The sequence below is a fragment of the Epinephelus lanceolatus genome, chromosome 5, assembly GCF_041903045.1.
Source record: "Epinephelus lanceolatus isolate andai-2023 chromosome 5, ASM4190304v1, whole genome shotgun sequence".
In the NCBI taxonomy this organism is placed as follows: Eukaryota; Metazoa; Chordata; class Actinopteri; order Perciformes; family Serranidae; genus Epinephelus; species Epinephelus lanceolatus.
The window spans coordinates 38,889,597-38,906,331 of record NC_135738.1 but is presented as its reverse complement, the minus strand read 5'-3'; the positions used below and the strand labels follow the sequence as shown (position 1 = coordinate 38,906,331).

General features: G+C 40.0%; 1 protein-coding gene across 1 annotated transcript; it reads left to right on the top strand.

Moving 5' to 3' along the window:
• The first annotated feature begins 3,314 nt into the window (after positions 1-3,314).
• On the top strand, positions 3,315-15,867 carry LOC144458320 (myosin heavy chain, fast skeletal muscle-like). Its single transcript, XM_078168209.1, has 41 exons — positions 3,315-3,342; positions 3,493-3,533; positions 3,846-4,067; positions 4,142-4,285; positions 4,378-4,534; positions 4,620-4,647; positions 4,736-4,835; positions 4,945-5,037; positions 5,126-5,189; positions 5,264-5,362; positions 6,716-6,819; positions 6,945-7,083; positions 7,186-7,304; positions 7,637-7,786; positions 7,886-8,056; positions 8,148-8,448; positions 8,580-8,653; positions 8,749-8,836; positions 8,974-9,091; positions 9,175-9,298; positions 9,628-9,764; positions 9,848-10,103; positions 10,191-10,433; positions 10,518-10,694; positions 10,775-10,920; positions 11,012-11,102; positions 11,207-11,596; positions 11,713-11,839; positions 11,928-12,046; positions 12,132-12,328; positions 12,711-12,894; positions 13,179-13,344; positions 13,454-13,578; positions 13,684-13,992; positions 14,079-14,282; positions 14,516-14,641; positions 14,725-14,895; positions 14,980-15,084; positions 15,188-15,283; positions 15,407-15,538; positions 15,762-15,867. Exons 3-41 carry the CDS (start codon positions 3,861-3,863, stop codon positions 15,780-15,782), a joined length of 5,802 nt encoding a protein of 1,933 aa, XP_078024335.1. The 5' UTR covers positions 3,315-3,342; positions 3,493-3,533; positions 3,846-3,860; the 3' UTR covers positions 15,783-15,867.
• The last annotated feature ends 868 nt before the right edge of the window (positions 15,868-16,735 follow it).

The window sequence follows — 16,735 nt, the reverse complement described above, 5'->3', positions numbered from 1 at the left end:
ATTTTTAAAGGCCCCTTAGATGGGATCCCTGTAACACTCCTACATTAGAAAGTTGTTAGCCAAACATTCTTAGTATTTGAGGTTAAGGTGGCATCTAACAAGGGAACAAACAAAAAAGGTAAATGTGTGTCAGTTCAGGCACTTAGATCCTAACCTGGAAAACAGGCACAAAAATAAAAATATTAATTATCTTATCCAAGATGAGCTCTTCCTTAGGAGCTATCTTTGGAGGCCACAGGTAGTACTTCAGTAGCACAATAAACTCTGGTATCCTAGAACAACAACTCTGGCTCTGATCAGAAACTTGCTCAGAACATCAACAAATGTTGTCATTATTTATTAAATCCAATTACATAAATATTGAATAAAATAGTCAGAAGGCAAACTAGTCAGATCATGTCCAATAATAATAACATACATTTAAATCAGGCACACCACAGAGCCAAGCATTGAATGATCCTGTATAAACGATTCAAAAATAATTTTGGATCATTTGGAGTAAAGTTAAAAAAGTAAAGTAAACATTCCTGAATGTATAATTCTTAATTATATATTTTTCAAATTGCAAATTATTAAGTTATGTCACTTTATTGGGTGATAATTTAAAGTGGAAATTTTTGGACTGTTTTTCATTTTGCAAGTTCAACACTACTGCCTGTGACATTTAAAAATGATATTGCTCAGCAGATTGACTTTCAAAGTGCAGTGCATGGAGCCAAAAATGGACTTGAAGCTATGTCTGCAGAGTCAGTCGAAGTGTTAATAGCTTGACATATGAGTGTGAATACCACAGACATATCTCTTACAGCTAATCACAAATAGTAGTTATTTTTCATTAATTAATTCTTGTGAAACTATATAATTTAAACAGTGTTGCTCAGCTCAAATGTGATATTTTGAAACATTAAGCTCCATTAGTGTTTAGGATTTTATTTTATTTTTTTTTTATTTTTTTTTTTTTTTGTTAATCAAACAAATTAAACAATCTGTGAGATGGATTTGAAAATCATGTTTGTCCAAAGAACTTAAATTAAAGTTACCTATTTTAAGCAGGGATGATCACAAATTCAGGATGTGCCTTTGCTGATGGAAAATCCTGAAACATAATAGGTATACAAGCAACAGGTGTCACAAACTTAAGCTACACAACAGATGTCATTCTTACCATATTTGGCATGTGTCCCATATTTAACTCATGCTTTGTAAGCGAAACATATCCACTACAGGGATTCCAATTCAAGTATGTGGGTGCAGTAGAAGACCTATGAAGCTCATGTTTGTGGTGAAATTATCTACTCTGATGCTTCAGTACACAGTAGTCCAAATACACAATACTTTAATCATGTGTATGAGAGCAATATGTTTTTATTAATTAAAAGTTTGATACTAATTATGAACTATGTTTCCTGCAGTTACTAAAGATAGGTATGCATAACAACTTTTGACTTATATTGCACACAATGAAATGGTTTAATGTGAAGTAACTATTGATTTTAGTTATTATAAACTAAATAATATAAATAGTATATATAATTAAGTATACGTGAAATTTTCAAGTCATTACTAGCTCTATCGCTGTAGCCCAATAAAAATTGCTTTGAAATCAAACAATGGGGTTCATCATACATTGTTTTCCGAATCTATTTCATATCTTGTACAACCCAATCACATAAACTTATAATAATAGTAGGATTAACACAGAGAAGTAACCCCCTGATATGAGTAGAGGCAGTCAACTGGTGGCAGGAATTTAGGATCTAAAGGATCCTCTAAAATAGACAGCGAGAGGTTGCCAAGTGTTTGAGCAGCTGCTGATGCTAGTGAGTGCATGCACTGGCTGCTAAGACTGAGAAGTAAACAGAGGCAAGAAGTACATTTATAAACAAAATTGTTTTGTTTACATTGACATTTAACACAAAAAATAAAACTAGGTATCACTGAAAAAAAATTAAAATATCCAAATGTATGTAATACTACAAAGTGAAGATTTAAGAATATGTGAATTAACTCAAGGTGAAAGCCTATGCGTACTAAACTCATCAACTTCTGTAACCACTGAGTCATTTATGGGACCTAAAACTGTAGTTACAGGAAAAGGCTGAGAAATCCTTACCTACATACATCAAGTTCTTGACAGGAACAAAGAGGGAAAGAAGGCAACTGAGAAATCAGTTTTTAGTAATTACAGTAGATGACTGTCTGTGTAGTTCATCACATTGTTTCTCCTGAGGAAAAAAAGTGAATTTATATTAAACCAATATGAAACACGACAAATCAAATTTTACATAAACAAATCTGCATTCCTCAAATAACAGTTAGCTACAACATCAAGCATGCATACTGTTTTTGAAAGCATACATAACATCAGCTGTTTTAAAGCTCATATGAGCTTTAATCAGAGGCAAAAGTGCCATTTATTCCTTACATGGTTTAGAGACAAACAATTTGCAAACAACATTAAATATCACTCATTTGCTTAGGCAACAACAGCTGTAGTCAACCTGATGACTTGATGGCAGCTGCAAAAGATTCCAATGGTGACCCTAAATCAGATAAAAAGACAAGTTTGACTTTATCAAAATGTTCACAGTTGCCAGTGTCTCAAATCATTCCTGCAGAATAATCCTTCTACATGTGTAGACTATTTTGATAAGTTTGTGTTTTACTGCTAATTACTGCTCTTTGCTTTCTTTTACTATTTTACTATTTAGAATACAACTATTTCAGTACAACTTTCTTGCCCCCTATTGGCTCAGTATTATTTATTAAAAAAAAAAAAAACACTTTGAAATGAAAATCATGCTCCTAGAAGGGCAGAAAATAGACTTAAAGCCTGTAAAGATGCTCAAGGTCATGGTAACACTTGTAAAGCATTAGTGAAATGTGAGATGTAACCTCTGTGAAAATCTTTATTAATTAAAATGAAAGCATATCTGTTCCATCAGCTGGACAGCTAAAAAATACTGCTGACAAGCATTCAGTGGTGATACAGTGTTAATCATTGGGACATGGTCAGAGGCAACTAGAGTTGCCTCATTAAAAAAAAAAAAAAACTGTTATAAGTGATGTAAAAGGAGGCTTTATGTGCAGACCTCCCCCTTCTCTTATGTTGATATGATACCATGAATTGTCATGCCATGAAAGACAAATTAGTTTCTCTCTGGCTCAAATTCAAAACAATATATGCGTACTAGGACCACCTGTTCCTATAGATGTGTGTTGTCCACATTTGGCATGCAGCCATGTTTAACTGTTGCTGCGTAAGCAAGGCAGATACAATATAAGCAGGTCCAGCAGAACAAGCAGTGTGTGGTAGAAGACCCTTGGAGACTTCAGCTTGTGGTAGGCTAATCTTCTGTCTGACTTATAGCATATTAATGTATTCATGATTTGAGAGATTAATTTATAATATCAATTAATATCTAACATATATTTTGCTTTCTTTGCTTTCATATTTTCACCAATAACAAAAACTATGTAATTTGTTCTCAGCAGGATTGCGGAATAATCACTTTTGAAAGAGAGTGGGTCAGGTATGAATCTTTTTAAAATATCTTAAATTTGTGTTTACCTTAAGTGGAACATTTCTTTCAGTTGCAAAGTTTTTAATGATCCAAGTTTGTCAAAACGAAGACTGTTGTTAATGTTAGCACTATCAACACAGTCTAGAAAATGAGCTTGAATGAACTGACATGAACTCACCTGAAATGATGCACAAACATCAATTTGATGATGATATGTTATTTAATTGGACTCTAAAATTCTGACCTGTTCATTCACAAGCCCTGAAAACATAAATAAATGAAAAAACAATACGATGACAATTATTTCTATTTAACTCACAGACATAAGCCGCCACCATGAGTACAGACGCGGAGATGGCCATCTATGGCAAGGCTGCCATTTACCTCCGGAAGCCAGAAAAGGAGAGAATTGAGGCTCAGAGCAAACCTTTTGATGCCAAGAGTGCCTGCTACGTGGCCGATGCCAAGGAGCTGTACCTGAAGGCAACAATCCTCAAGAAAGATGGTGGCAAAGTCACTGTCAAAGTCCTGGACACTGAGGAGGTTGGTATCATAAGTCTGAGTAATCTGGAAATTCAATATGACCAGTTCTGATAATCATAAATGTTTTGCTCCAGGAGAGGACAGTCAAAGAAGATGACGTCTCTCCAATGAACCCTCCCAAGTATGACAAGATTGAGGACATGGCCATGATGACCCATCTCAATGAAGCCTCTGTGCTATATAACCTCAAAGAGCGTTATGCAGCATGGATGATCTACGTAAGACAATGTGCCTAATGACATAAGAGTATGGTTGGAAATACTTGACAGAAACATAGAGTTAACTGCTGAATCTCTGTGATCACTTTCAGACCTACTCTGGGTTGTTCTGTGCCACTGTGAACCCCTACAAGTGGCTCCCAGTGTACGATGCTGAATGTGTGGCTGCCTACAGAGGCAAGAAGCGTATGGAGGCTCCACCCCACATCTTCTCTGTCTCTGACAACGCTTATCAGTTCATGCTTACTGGTAAATCATTACCATAACAACGTCCAGTTTATATGAGGTTTCTGTTGCAGTAAAACATCATTAATTCTTGTGTTTTATTTAACAGATAGGGAGAACCAGTCTGTCTTGATCACGTAAGTTTGTTACATTTACATTTGTTGACTCTCTCTAACATAGTCAGATATCTTGTTCAGCTTCTTATAAGTCTGTGTCTATACCTAGTGGAGAATCTGGTGCTGGAAAGACTGTGAACACCAAGCGTGTCATCCAGTACTTTGCAACAATCTCAGTTGGTGGAGACAAAAAGAGGGACATGTCAAAGGTGTGTAACTCTGTAATGATCACAATTCAGTTATCTTTCAATACGACATATATTTCCTGGGGGGGAAATAAAGTCATTTTCTGATAGCAAGTTTAAACCTGGATTATAGGGGTCACTGGAGGATCAGATTATTGCAGCCAATCCCCTGCTGGAGGCCTACGGTAACGCCAAAACTGTGAGGAATGACAACTCCTCTCGTTTTGTAAGTATGGAGCGATTTCTACACGAGGCAGGTCTTGTTACAGATTGTCACTGTCATGGGACAATAAAAATTCCTTTCTTCCAAACAGGGTAAATTCATCAGAATCCATTTTGGCACAACTGGCAAACTGGCTAGTGCTGATATTGAGACATGTAAGTAATAACACTCATATGAACAATTGGAATTCAGAATTGGCCAGGCTGTGACTTATGAACAATATTTGTAGATCTGCTGGAGAAGTCTAGAGTGACATTCCAGCTTCCTGATGAAAGAGGCTACCACATCTTCTACCAGATGATGACCAACCACAAGCCTGAGCTGATTGGTAAGCAAACTGAGATTCTGCGCAGCGATTAACCCAGTGGTGAAAATCGCATTTCATAGTTGGGGGGGACAATAAACAGTAAAATTTTAGAGAATAATTCCAGAGGGGGACAAGGAAAAAAAGTTGTAGCCTGTCTTTTATACAACATCTTTTACTGCAATTTGACGCTTTAATCTTTTCTCTATCTCTCCAACAGGCAGGGATAGGACCTTTCTTAGCACTGGCTGAGTCCACCTGCACATGTCCAGATTTAAAACAAAATGACTGAAATCAAATTAACATGTACACAGACAACAGTCAGGTGCGCCGTGCTGTCCAAGGTGCTGAGTGTGTCTGGAGCAGAGCAGGTCTCTGTCTCCCCATGCGCAGTAGTGTGAATATTTATGCTATTAAGTAAATGGAGAAAACGTGTCTCTCATTGTTTAATAGCAGCAAAACAAAAAGGCTTCATTCATCAAAGACCGAAACTCGATCTCTCTCCTTCTCTCCCTCTTTTTCATCTGGCTCAGGTGTGTGGAATGGATCCGTCATCTCTGGCTGGCTGCAGGAGCAAACCGTTTTGTTTGTTTTTTTCATTTTTTTACCGGCAGTGAGATAAACATTTCCTGCAATTAAACTGGTGAACTGGTTTATAAACAGTGTGCTGTGAGATCTGCTGCTGCGCACCTCAAAACCGTGCATAATTATCGCGCGTAATGGCCACTCCTCGTCAGTTAAACTGCACGTCTGTCATGTTTGTCTCACTGACAGGTGGAGAGCCGACAGATATTAACTACGAGCCACTCCATCACTGACTGCTCTCGTCCTGTCCTCTCCCTCTTCTTTCTCTCCTGTCCTCTCTGACTATCACTAAACTCTGGCTTTTGAACAATGCAAGAGAAATGTTGCAGGCAGTTTATATTATCAGCCTGGGCCTGGGGCTTGTTGTAACAGTAAATGGGATGTGTTGTAACTTGTGTAAGTTAAACTGTATCTGCGAGTATACATCTTACCCCGCGCAATGTGGGCAGCCGAGTCCAGCCACACACTGCAACTGCTGCCAAGTACTAACGGCTCCTAGCCCCGTCCGTTGGAAAGAGTGTGGGATATACCACTATTAGGAATTTAAGATTTAAATAGCACATTATTGCGCTTTTATAATGAGCACCGCTTACATTGTGCTTTTAATAAATACTACTGCATTGTTCAAAAATTATTAATTGTGTCTCAAATTATTCTAGGGGGGTACAGCTTTATTGAAGGGGGAGTCATGTCCCCCCTGTCCCACCCGGGATTTCCGCCCCTGGTGTAACCATATTACAACTTTTTTATGAAACACATGTATTGACATTTTTACCCTTTTTTGATTTCCAGAGTTGGCACTCATCACAACCAACCCCTACGACTTCCCCATGTGTAGCCAGGGTCAGATCACTGTGGCCAGCATTGATGACAAAGTTGAGCTGGAAGCCACTGATGTGAGTGATCCCCACTTCAAAATGTTTAAATATATTTTGTGCATTAAATGCATCATCAAAAGTGCTTCTTCAGATGCAATTACTTAAGTGATTATATTTTGTGTGGACACCTCTTTGGAATTTAGAATGCCATCGATATCCTGGGCTTCTCCGGTGAAGAGAAGTCAAGTATCTACAAGATGACTGGTGCTGTGCTCCACCATGGTAACATGAAGTTCAAGCAGAAGCAGCGTGAGGAGCAGGCTGAGCCTGATGGCACAGAGGGTGAGTATTTAGTGTCAGCTATTACAAAATACCTTGGAGCACAACAGTAATAACATTTTTAATCACACTGGTTTCTGATGGAAATCATTGAACTGTTTTCAGAGGCTGACAAGGTTGCTTACTTACTGGGTCTGAACTCAGCTGACATGCTGAAGGCTCTGTGCTATCCAAGAGTAAAGGTCGGAAATGAATTTGTCACCAAGGGACAGACTGTACCTCAGGTAAACATGAATTATTAACATCCCATATACTACTATTTAAAACAGATTATTTTTGTTGGTTGTAGTGAAATTATGTCATGTAATGTAAAAATAGTTTATTTGAAAGAAGAAATGCAGTGGAAGAGTTCAATGTATTACTACTCTTGATGTGTTTTATACATTGCATGCTAAATGCATGATGCAAATTAAGTCAAGATCCATCTCAGCTGTATTTTCTATTTTGGATCTGTTGTGTGATTTGTCTCATTAGAAGAAGTTTAAATTACCAGTAATCTAGCATTTTACAAAAGTGTTGATGGACTTTATAAAATGACATCCTTGTTTTTATTCAGGTGAATAACTCAGTGAGTGCCCTGGCCAAGTCTATCTATGAGAGAATGTTCTTGTGGATGGTCATCCGTATCAACCAGACACTGGATACCAAACAAGCAAGACAGTACTTCATTGGTGTCCTGGATATTGCTGGCTTTGAAATCTTTGATGTAAGCTTCATTTCCAAAAATTCAGCAGCCAATCATTTTCATGACGGAATCATCCTTATTGCCTGCAAGAGACTATGCTAATTATTTTTCGCCTCACAGTTCAACACCTTGGAGCAGCTGTGCATCAACTTCACCAATGAGAAACTGCAACAGTTTTTCAATCACCACATGTTTGTCCTGGAGCAAGAGGAGTACAAGAAGGAGGGTATTATCTGGGAGTTCATTGACTTTGGCATGGATTTGGCTGCCTGCATTGAGCTGATTGAAAAGGTAATCACTTGATTTTGTGATTATATGTAGTTGTTCTCGATTTGACTTAATGTGTCACTTAATGACATACTTTTTCCTATGTTTTTTCAAGCCTATGGGCATCTTCTCCATCCTTGAAGAGGAGTGCATGTTCCCCAAGGCCACGGACACATCCTTCAAGAACAAGCTGTATGACCAGCATCTTGGCAAAAACAAAGCATTTGAAAAGCCAAAGCCTGCCAAGGGCAAGGCTGAGGCCCACTTCTCTCTGGTGCACTATGCTGGTACTGTGGACTACAATATCATTGGCTGGCTGGACAAGAACAAGGACCCACTGAATGATTCCGTTGTGCAGCTGTACCAGAAATCCTCAGTGAAACTGCTGGCTATCCTGTATCCCCCCGTCGTTGAGGGTATGATAGTAACTACAGTAAACTAAAACCCATGTTGAGGTCAAAAATACTGTGTATTTTTAAATAACTGTAGCATGTGATCATATGAATTCTATGTCATATTCTAACAAAACATGTTTACCTATCAACAGAGTCCAGTGGTGGTGGCAAGAAGGGAGGCAAGAAGAAGGGTGGTTCTATGCAGACTGTGTCTTCACAGTTTAGAGTAAGGTTTAACATTGCGAACTTGTATATCTGATTACATACCCAAACTCACAATTGATGAACGTCATGCTAAGACTGATCATTTTGGATCTACAGGAGAACTTGGGCAAGCTGATGACTAACTTGAGGAGCACCCATCCTCACTTTGTGCGCTGCCTGATTCCCAATGAGTCAAAGACTCCAGGTACATAGAGAACATAATCTCAATAGAGTCATTGAGAATTGGTTTAGTTTTGTTGGTGTCGCTGATGTAATTTTGTGTTGCCTCAACAAGGAGATTATTTCATCAAAAAAGTTCATCAAGAAATTTCTGTTTTTCAGGCTTGATGGAGAACTTCCTGGTCATCCACCAGCTCAGGTGTAACGGTGTGCTGGAGGGTATCAGAATCTGCAGAAAAGGTTTCCCCAGCAGAATCCTCTATGGTGACTTCAAGCAGAGGTATCAGTGAATATTTCAACACAGTTTTGATGCAGATTATTAAAAGAAAATGCTCACACTGACCATTAACTCTCTCATAAAAGGTACAAAGTGCTGAATGCCAGTGTGATCCCTGAGGGTCAGTTCATTGACAACAAGAAGGCTTCAGAGAAGCTGCTTGGGTCAATTGATGTTAATCACGATGAATATAAATTCGGACACACTAAGGTAAGCACCTTTCTGTCTGTTTTTTTTTTTTTTTTTTAAATGAAGAATAATAACGTTGTCCAGTCCAGTGTGTTTGAGGGATTTTCTGTTAACAATATATTATGTACAAGACATATCTATTAATAATGAAGCATAACACCTTAAAACTACTCACCTGACTTTAATGAATTCAGTTCCAAGTGCTCAGATGTTAGAACAGATGTAAAACAGCCAGAATGTCTATATTCACAAAACCCCTTACACCTGAAAGGTCTTGAACCATGTAAGGTGGGTGAAGTAATCACAATCTGAGTTTATCCTGCATTTATTTTTAATTTTTGTTCGTCCAGGTTTTCTTCAAGGCTGGTCTGCTGGGTGTCCTTGAGGAGATGAGAGATGAAAAATTGGCAACTCTGGTCACCATGACTCAGGCTTTGTGCCGTGGTTACGTCATGAGGAAGGAGTTTGTGAAGATGATGGAGAGGAGGCATGTTGAAAACAGATCATTCTAAATGATGGTGTGAAAAATCACAAACAACATTGTCCATAACAGCAACATCTTGTCTGCAGGGAAGCCATCTACACCGTTCAGTACAATGTCCGCTCATTCATGAATGTGAAACACTGGCCATGGATGAAGGTGTACTACAAGATCAAGCCTCTGCTGAAGAGTGCTGAAACTGAGAAGGAGCTGCAAAATATGAAGGAGAACTATGATAAGATGACAAATGACTTGGCTGCTGCCCTGGCAAAGAAGAAGGAACTGGAGGAGAAGATGGTGTCCCTTCTGCAGGAGAAGAATGATCTGCAGCTGCAAGTGGCATCTGTAAGTTCACATCAACAGAAAGTTGTGCTTTTTCAGGTTTTTTCACTGTCAATGTGCTAACATGTTTTTTTTCATGAAATTAACTAGGAAGCAGAGAATCTGTCAGATGCTGAGGAGAGATGTGAGGGACTTATCAAGAGTAAGATTCAGCTGGAGGCCAAACTCAAAGAGACAAATGAGAGACTGGAGGATGAAGAGGAAATCAATGCTGAGCTCACTGCCAAGAAGAGAAAACTGGAGGATGAATGCTCTGAGCTCAAGAAGGATATTGATGACCTGGAGCTTACCTTGGCCAAAGTGGAGAAGGAGAAACACGCCACTGAGAACAAGGTTCCTAAATAATACTCTTTCCAGCAGATTAAGCAAAATTATGATGATTACCATTTATTGACAAAATCTTTCTCGCATACTTAGGTGAAGAACCTGACCGAGGAGATGGCCTCTCAGGATGAGAGCATTGCTAAGCTGACCAAGGAAAAGAAAGCCCTGCAGGAGGCTCATCAGCAGACTCTTGATGACCTGCAGGCTGAGGAAGACAAAGTCAACACTCTGACCAAGGCCAAGACCAAGCTTGAGCAGCAAGTGGATGATGTAAGTGCATAACGTTGCTCAGAGTAGAAAGACAAGATTCTTCTTGAATGTGATGATTGAAAACTCATTATATTTCTCAGCTTGAGGGTTCTCTGGAGCAAGAGAAGAAGCTGCGTATGGACCTTGAGAGAGCCAAGAGGAAGCTTGAGGGTGATCTGAAATTGGCCCAGGAATCCATCATGGATCTTGAGAATGACAAGCAGCAGTCTGATGAGAAACTTAAAAAGTATATTTTTTTAATTTATCCAACAACCACTCAACAACCACATCCTGGGGGACTGCTTGAACTCTGTCTACTCTTTCTGCTACTTTCACAGGAAGGACTTTGAAATCAGTCAACTCCTGAGCAAGATTGAAGACGAGCAGTCAATGGGTGCTCAGCTCCAGAAGAAGATTAAGGAGCTTCAGGTGACATATTGTGCTACAAAAAACATCACTGCATAGTTCACATCTCCTACATTGTGTTTTAAAAGTGGAAGTTTACTGAAAGACATTACACCTGCATTCAACAGGCCCGTATTGAAGAACTGGAGGAGGAGATTGAGGCTGAGCGTGCTGCTCGTGCCAAGGTTGAGAAGCAGAGAGCTGACCTCTCCAGGGAACTAGAGGAGATCAGTGAGAGGCTGGAAGAGGCCGGTGGTGCTACTGCTGCTCAGATTGAGATGAACAAGAAGCGTGAAGCTGAGTTCCAGAAGCTCCGTCGTGACCTTGAGGAGTCCACTCTGCAGCATGAAGCCACTGCTGCTGCTCTTCGCAAGAAGCAGGCTGACAGCGTTGCTGAGCTGGGAGAGCAGATCGACAACCTCCAGCGTGTTAAGCAGAAGCTTGAGAAGGAAAAGAGTGAATACAAGATGGAGATTGACGACCTCTCCAGCAACATGGAGAATGTTGCAAAAGCAAAGGTGCATAGTGCATTGCGTGCTATTTTAATAGCCAAATTAGTACAGTAAATAAAGTAATCAATATTATAGCCAAAGTAAAATCTGATCACTGATCTCATCTCTCTTTTCCTCATCAGGGAAATCTTGAAAAAATGTGCCGCACTCTTGAGGACCAACTTAGCGAACTGAAGACCAAGAATGATGAAAATGTCCGTCAAATCAATGACACAAGTGCACAGAAAGCACGTCTCCTGACAGAAAATGGTATCTACAAGTTATCAGTGAATGATCTGTTGTGTGTCATTGAGAAACATAACACAAACTAATGGTATCATGGCATCTCTTACACAAGGTGAGTTCAGCCGTCAAATCGAGGAGAAAGAAGCACTTGTCTCCCAGCTGACCAGAGGCAAACAGGCCTTCACACAGCAGATTGAGGAGCTGAAGAGACAGATTGAGGAGGAGGTTAAGGTAGGAAACTGTTCAGTAAGTGTGTATTGGTATATATGTTTGAGATTAAGGAATTTTGCATATTCAATAATATTTTTTACACCAGGCCAAGAATGCTCTTGCGCATGGCCTGCAATCAGCCCGTCATGACTGTGATCTGCTGAGGGAGCAGTTTGAGGAGGAGCAGGAGGCCAAGGCTGAGCTGCAGCGTGGAATGTCCAAGGCCAACAGTGAGGTGGCACAGTGGAGATCAAAGTATGAAACTGATGCTATCCAGCGCACTGAGGAGCTTGAGGAAGCCAAGTGAGTAACATTCATACAACTGAATTCAGAAGTGTTTCATTTTGGCATAAGTCAGCTGACAACTGCACTGCAAACATTAAAACTTGCATTTAAATAAATGTTTCCAAAATATTTTTATTTGCTAATCCAACACCTGTTTAAGAATAAGATGAAAAATAATCCCTACCCTCAGAACATTAAGCCTGGGCAGAACACCAGTGTTACATCTGTAACACCAGCAACTCCATTCAAATAGAATATTCCCTCTTCCCACTGGGGCCAAATGGATTCAGCCACCTGTTGCATAATGTGTTCAGAGCTCACATTGTAAATTCTTGTTACTGAGGCCTCAGGCAATTTCCCACCGTTCACTGGGAGAAAAAAACATGCCTTTTCCAAACAGGAAGAAGCTGGCCCAGCGCCTTCAGGAGGCTGAGGAGCAGATTGAGGCAGTGAACTCAAAGTGTGCCTCTCTTGAGAAGACCAAACAGAGGCTCCAGAGTGAGGTGGAGGACCTCATGATTGATGTGGAGAGGGCCAATGGGCTGGCTGCCAACCTGGACAAGAAGCAGAGGAACTTTGACAAGGTAGCATTGTTTACTTTATATGGGGCGCCTGACCAAAGGGCAGCCCCCTCACTCTGAGATCTCTCCACTTTGTGCACGTATAGGTGCTGTTTGTGCATGTGTGTGTCTTTCAGACCTGTTTGTAATTGACAAGCAAGAGTGAAAACATTGAATTTCCCCTCAGGGGGATTAATAAAGTGAATAAACTTAAACTTAACTCAGCCATACAAACAATGAAAAAGACACTTTCATTTGTTTTTATATTGCTGTGTAACAATCTGAACTGCATTAATTGTGTTATTCAGGTGTTGGCTGAGTGGAAACAGAAGTACGAGGAGGGTCAGGCAGAGCTTGAGGGAGCACAGAAGGAGGCTCGTTCTCTCAGCACTGAGCTGTTCAAGATGAAGAACTCCTATGAGGAAGCTCTGGATCAGCTGGAGACCATGAAGCGTGAAAACAAGAACCTGCAACGTGAGTTCTACATTATCTAACAGTTACACTGTACTCAACATGTTTTGGAATAAAGTCTTTATATTCTACATTTTAAGGCTTCACAATTTACACTTGTATCTCCCTGCAGAGGAGATCTCAGATCTGACTGAACAGATTGGTGAGACTGGCAAGAGCATCCATGAGCTGGAGAAGTCCAAGAAGCAGGTGGAGACAGAGAAGTCTGAAATCCAGACAGCTCTTGAAGAGGCTGAGGTACTTTTTTTTCTAAGAAATCTGAAAAACATTCTAAATCAGAGACAAATATATTATTAAAGGTTTGAAAGCAGAGACGGACGTTTCGTTCTTTGATATCATCAGGGAACTCTGGAACACGAGGAGTCTAAGATCCTGCGTGTCCAGCTGGAGCTCAACCAGATTAAGGGTGAGGTGGACAGGAAGCTGGCAGAGAAAGATGAGGAGATGGAGCAGATCAAGAGGAACAGCCAGAGGGTGATTGACTCCATGCAGAGCACTCTGGATTCTGAGGTCAGGAGCAGGAATGATGCCCTGAGAATCAAGAAGAAGATGGAAGGAGACCTGAATGAGATGGAGATTCAGCTCAGCCACGCCAATCGCCAGGCTGCTGAGTCCCAGAAGCAACTGAGAAATGTTCAGGCGCAGCTGAAGGTACTGTAAGACACAGAGCTGTTGCACAGACTGTGGTCAGTGACGGGAACATTTATGTGAACATTTTCCTGATATTTTTCCACTAGGATGCGCAACTGCACCTTGATGATGCTGTCAGAGCCCAGGAGGACTTCAAGGAACAAGCTGCTATGGTGGATCGTAGGAACGGTCTCATGTTGGCTGAAATTGAGGAACTCAGAGCTGCTCTGGAACAGACAGAGAGAAGTCGCAAAGTTGCTGAACAGGAGCTGGTGGATGCCAGTGAGCGTGTTGGACTTTTGCACTCTCAGGTGAACAAACCCAGTCATTTATTCAATGATTTAAAAAGCTAGTGAGATTACCTCCCAGTAGGACAAGGGATGGAAATTAGCCGCTTGGCTAGAATCTCTTACATATTTACATTGTTAATGTTCATTAATATGTTCTGTCCCATTTTTTAAACATAAACAAATACAAATAAATAAATTTAAAATAACTTGAAAATCAGGCATGTGATGACTCAAGTGCCTAAATTGTTTTTTAGAACACAAGCCTCGTGAACACCAAGAAGAAGCTTGAGGCTGACCTGGTCCAGGTCCAGGGAGAAGTGGATGACACTGTTCAGGAAGCAAGGAATGCAGAGGAGAAGGCCAAGAAGGCCATCACTGATGTAGGTTTAAACTTCATTTGTTCATAAGCCAATGTATTTTTTTCACAACATTTCTAATTATTGTTTTATGCTGTATTCTCTAGGCTGCTATGATGGCTGAGGAGCTGAAGAAGGAACAGGATACCAGTGCTCACCTGGAGAGGATGAAGAAGAACCTGGAGGTCACTGTTAAGGACCTGCAGCACCGCCTGGATGAGGCTGAGAACCTGGCCATGAAGGGTGGAAAGAAGCAGCTCCAGAAACTTGAGTCAAGGGTAAGAAAGTCAGGATAACACTTTTCACAGCTGAAACATGAGTTTTGAAGAGAAGATGGATACTCATTATCTTGTTTTCTGAAGGTACGTGAGCTGGAGGCAGAGGTGGAGGCTGAGCAGAGACGTGGAGCAGATGCTGTTAAGGGTGTCCGCAAATATGAGAGGAGAGTAAAGGAGCTCACCTATCAGGTACAGTCACTTTGATATTTAATATAGAAATCAACTTAACACAGCCTACTTCAAGTCAACATGTACATTTTTTTCTACTTCACTTTTAAATTACCTTGAACAGACTGAAGAGGACAAGAAAAACATCTCCAGGCTGCAGGATCTGGTTGATAAGTTGCAGCTCAAGGTGAAGGCCTACAAGAGGCAGGCTGAGGAGGCGGTAAGGACAAAATATACATTTTCAACACTCAAAACCTTGCTACTGTGGCAGGTTTATCTTACACAAAGTAGACTGTTGGTCTTTGTGGACATTAAAACAAGGTCAATCTCTATGGTTTTTCAGGAGGAGCAGGCCAACGTCCATCTGTCCAAGTGCAGGAAAATCCAGCATGAGCTGGAAGAGGCTGAGGAGCGTGCTGATATTGCAGAGTCCCAGGTCAACAAGTTGAGAGCAAAGAGTCGTGACTCTGGCAAGGTAAATACATACAAATTTCAGCTAAATGAAAATTAAATTTAGGTCATGCAATACTCTCATCATGACTGAAAATAATTACAATATTTGCCTTAAGCTTCATAATATAAACAACAGACAAATCCTTTACAGAGTATAATAAATGTGTGTGTGTGTGTGTGTGTGTGTATGAACTGTGTATTAATTTTCCTCTTCTTCCCCTTTTTCTTCTTCTCCCTCTCTACAGGGAAAAGAGGCAGCTGAGTAAAGCATTTCAGCTGATGGGCTGTTTCTTGTCATATAATATGATGTGAAATATTCCATAATAAAATAATTTTTGATCTTAAAATACATTGTCTGTGTTATTTTGACCTAAATATGTCCTCTCAGACGGAGCAGATGTAAGCAGATGCTGGCTACAAAAAATATGCTGCATAGTTTTTTGTTTTTTTTTTACATTTAGCCCAGCAAACTTTTTATGTTGAAAAGACATTTAGGAAAAAAAGAAAAAAACTTTTATGGTCACTGGTAAAAAGACATTGAGAATAGTTTCAAAAGTGAAAAGTTTTTCACTGATTATTTGAAGATGTTGATTGAATGTTTGCATTTCGATCTTATGTCACCAGGATTCACAATATTGAGATTTTTCATCCTCTACAGTGTCCAAATAATACACCTTTTAAACCTAAAAGTGTTCACTGTAATATAAAACAGTACAAGTGGTGCTGGCTTTAGGATGACAACAATAGCAGCATACAAGTTACATACTGTAAATACTGTAATATAAAACAGTACAAGTGGTGCTGGCTTTTGGATGACATCAATAGCAGCATACAAGTTCTATACTTAATCAAACTAACACATCATTAGTTTCCACTTATAAGACAAAGAAGACCATGTTTGACCTCCTTACTGATTACACCCCCTCATGGAACCTGCGGTCTGCTGACTTGGGTCTCCTCAACATCCCTCACACCAGAAGGCGAACTTTCGGGGAAAGAGCCTTCAGTGTGGCAGCCCCAACCCTCTGGAACTCTCTCCCCATGGAGATTGCTAGATTGTTATTTTTCTTGTTGTAAAGTGGCCTTGGTTATTTTTGTACTTGTAAGCATCCTTGGGCCTCTTGAAAGGCGCTATATGAGCCTAAATTATTATCATTATTATTAATATCATGTTACACATGCTTCAACAGATTTATATTTATTAAGCAACAATTTAAAT

Excerpts from the sequence above, each read along its gene's own strand:
- LOC144458320 (XM_078168209.1), top strand. The coding sequence starts at position 3,861 with ATGAGTACAGACGCGGAGATGGCCATCTATGGCAAGGCTGCCATTTAC. Across the intron at positions 6,820-6,944 it reads TTGAGCTGGAAGCCACTGAT|AATGCCATCGATATCCTGGG; the intron begins GTGAGTGATCCC and ends TTTGGAATTTAG. Across the intron at positions 13,993-14,078 it reads ATGTTCAGGCGCAGCTGAAG|GATGCGCAACTGCACCTTGA; the intron begins GTACTGTAAGAC and ends TTTTTCCACTAG.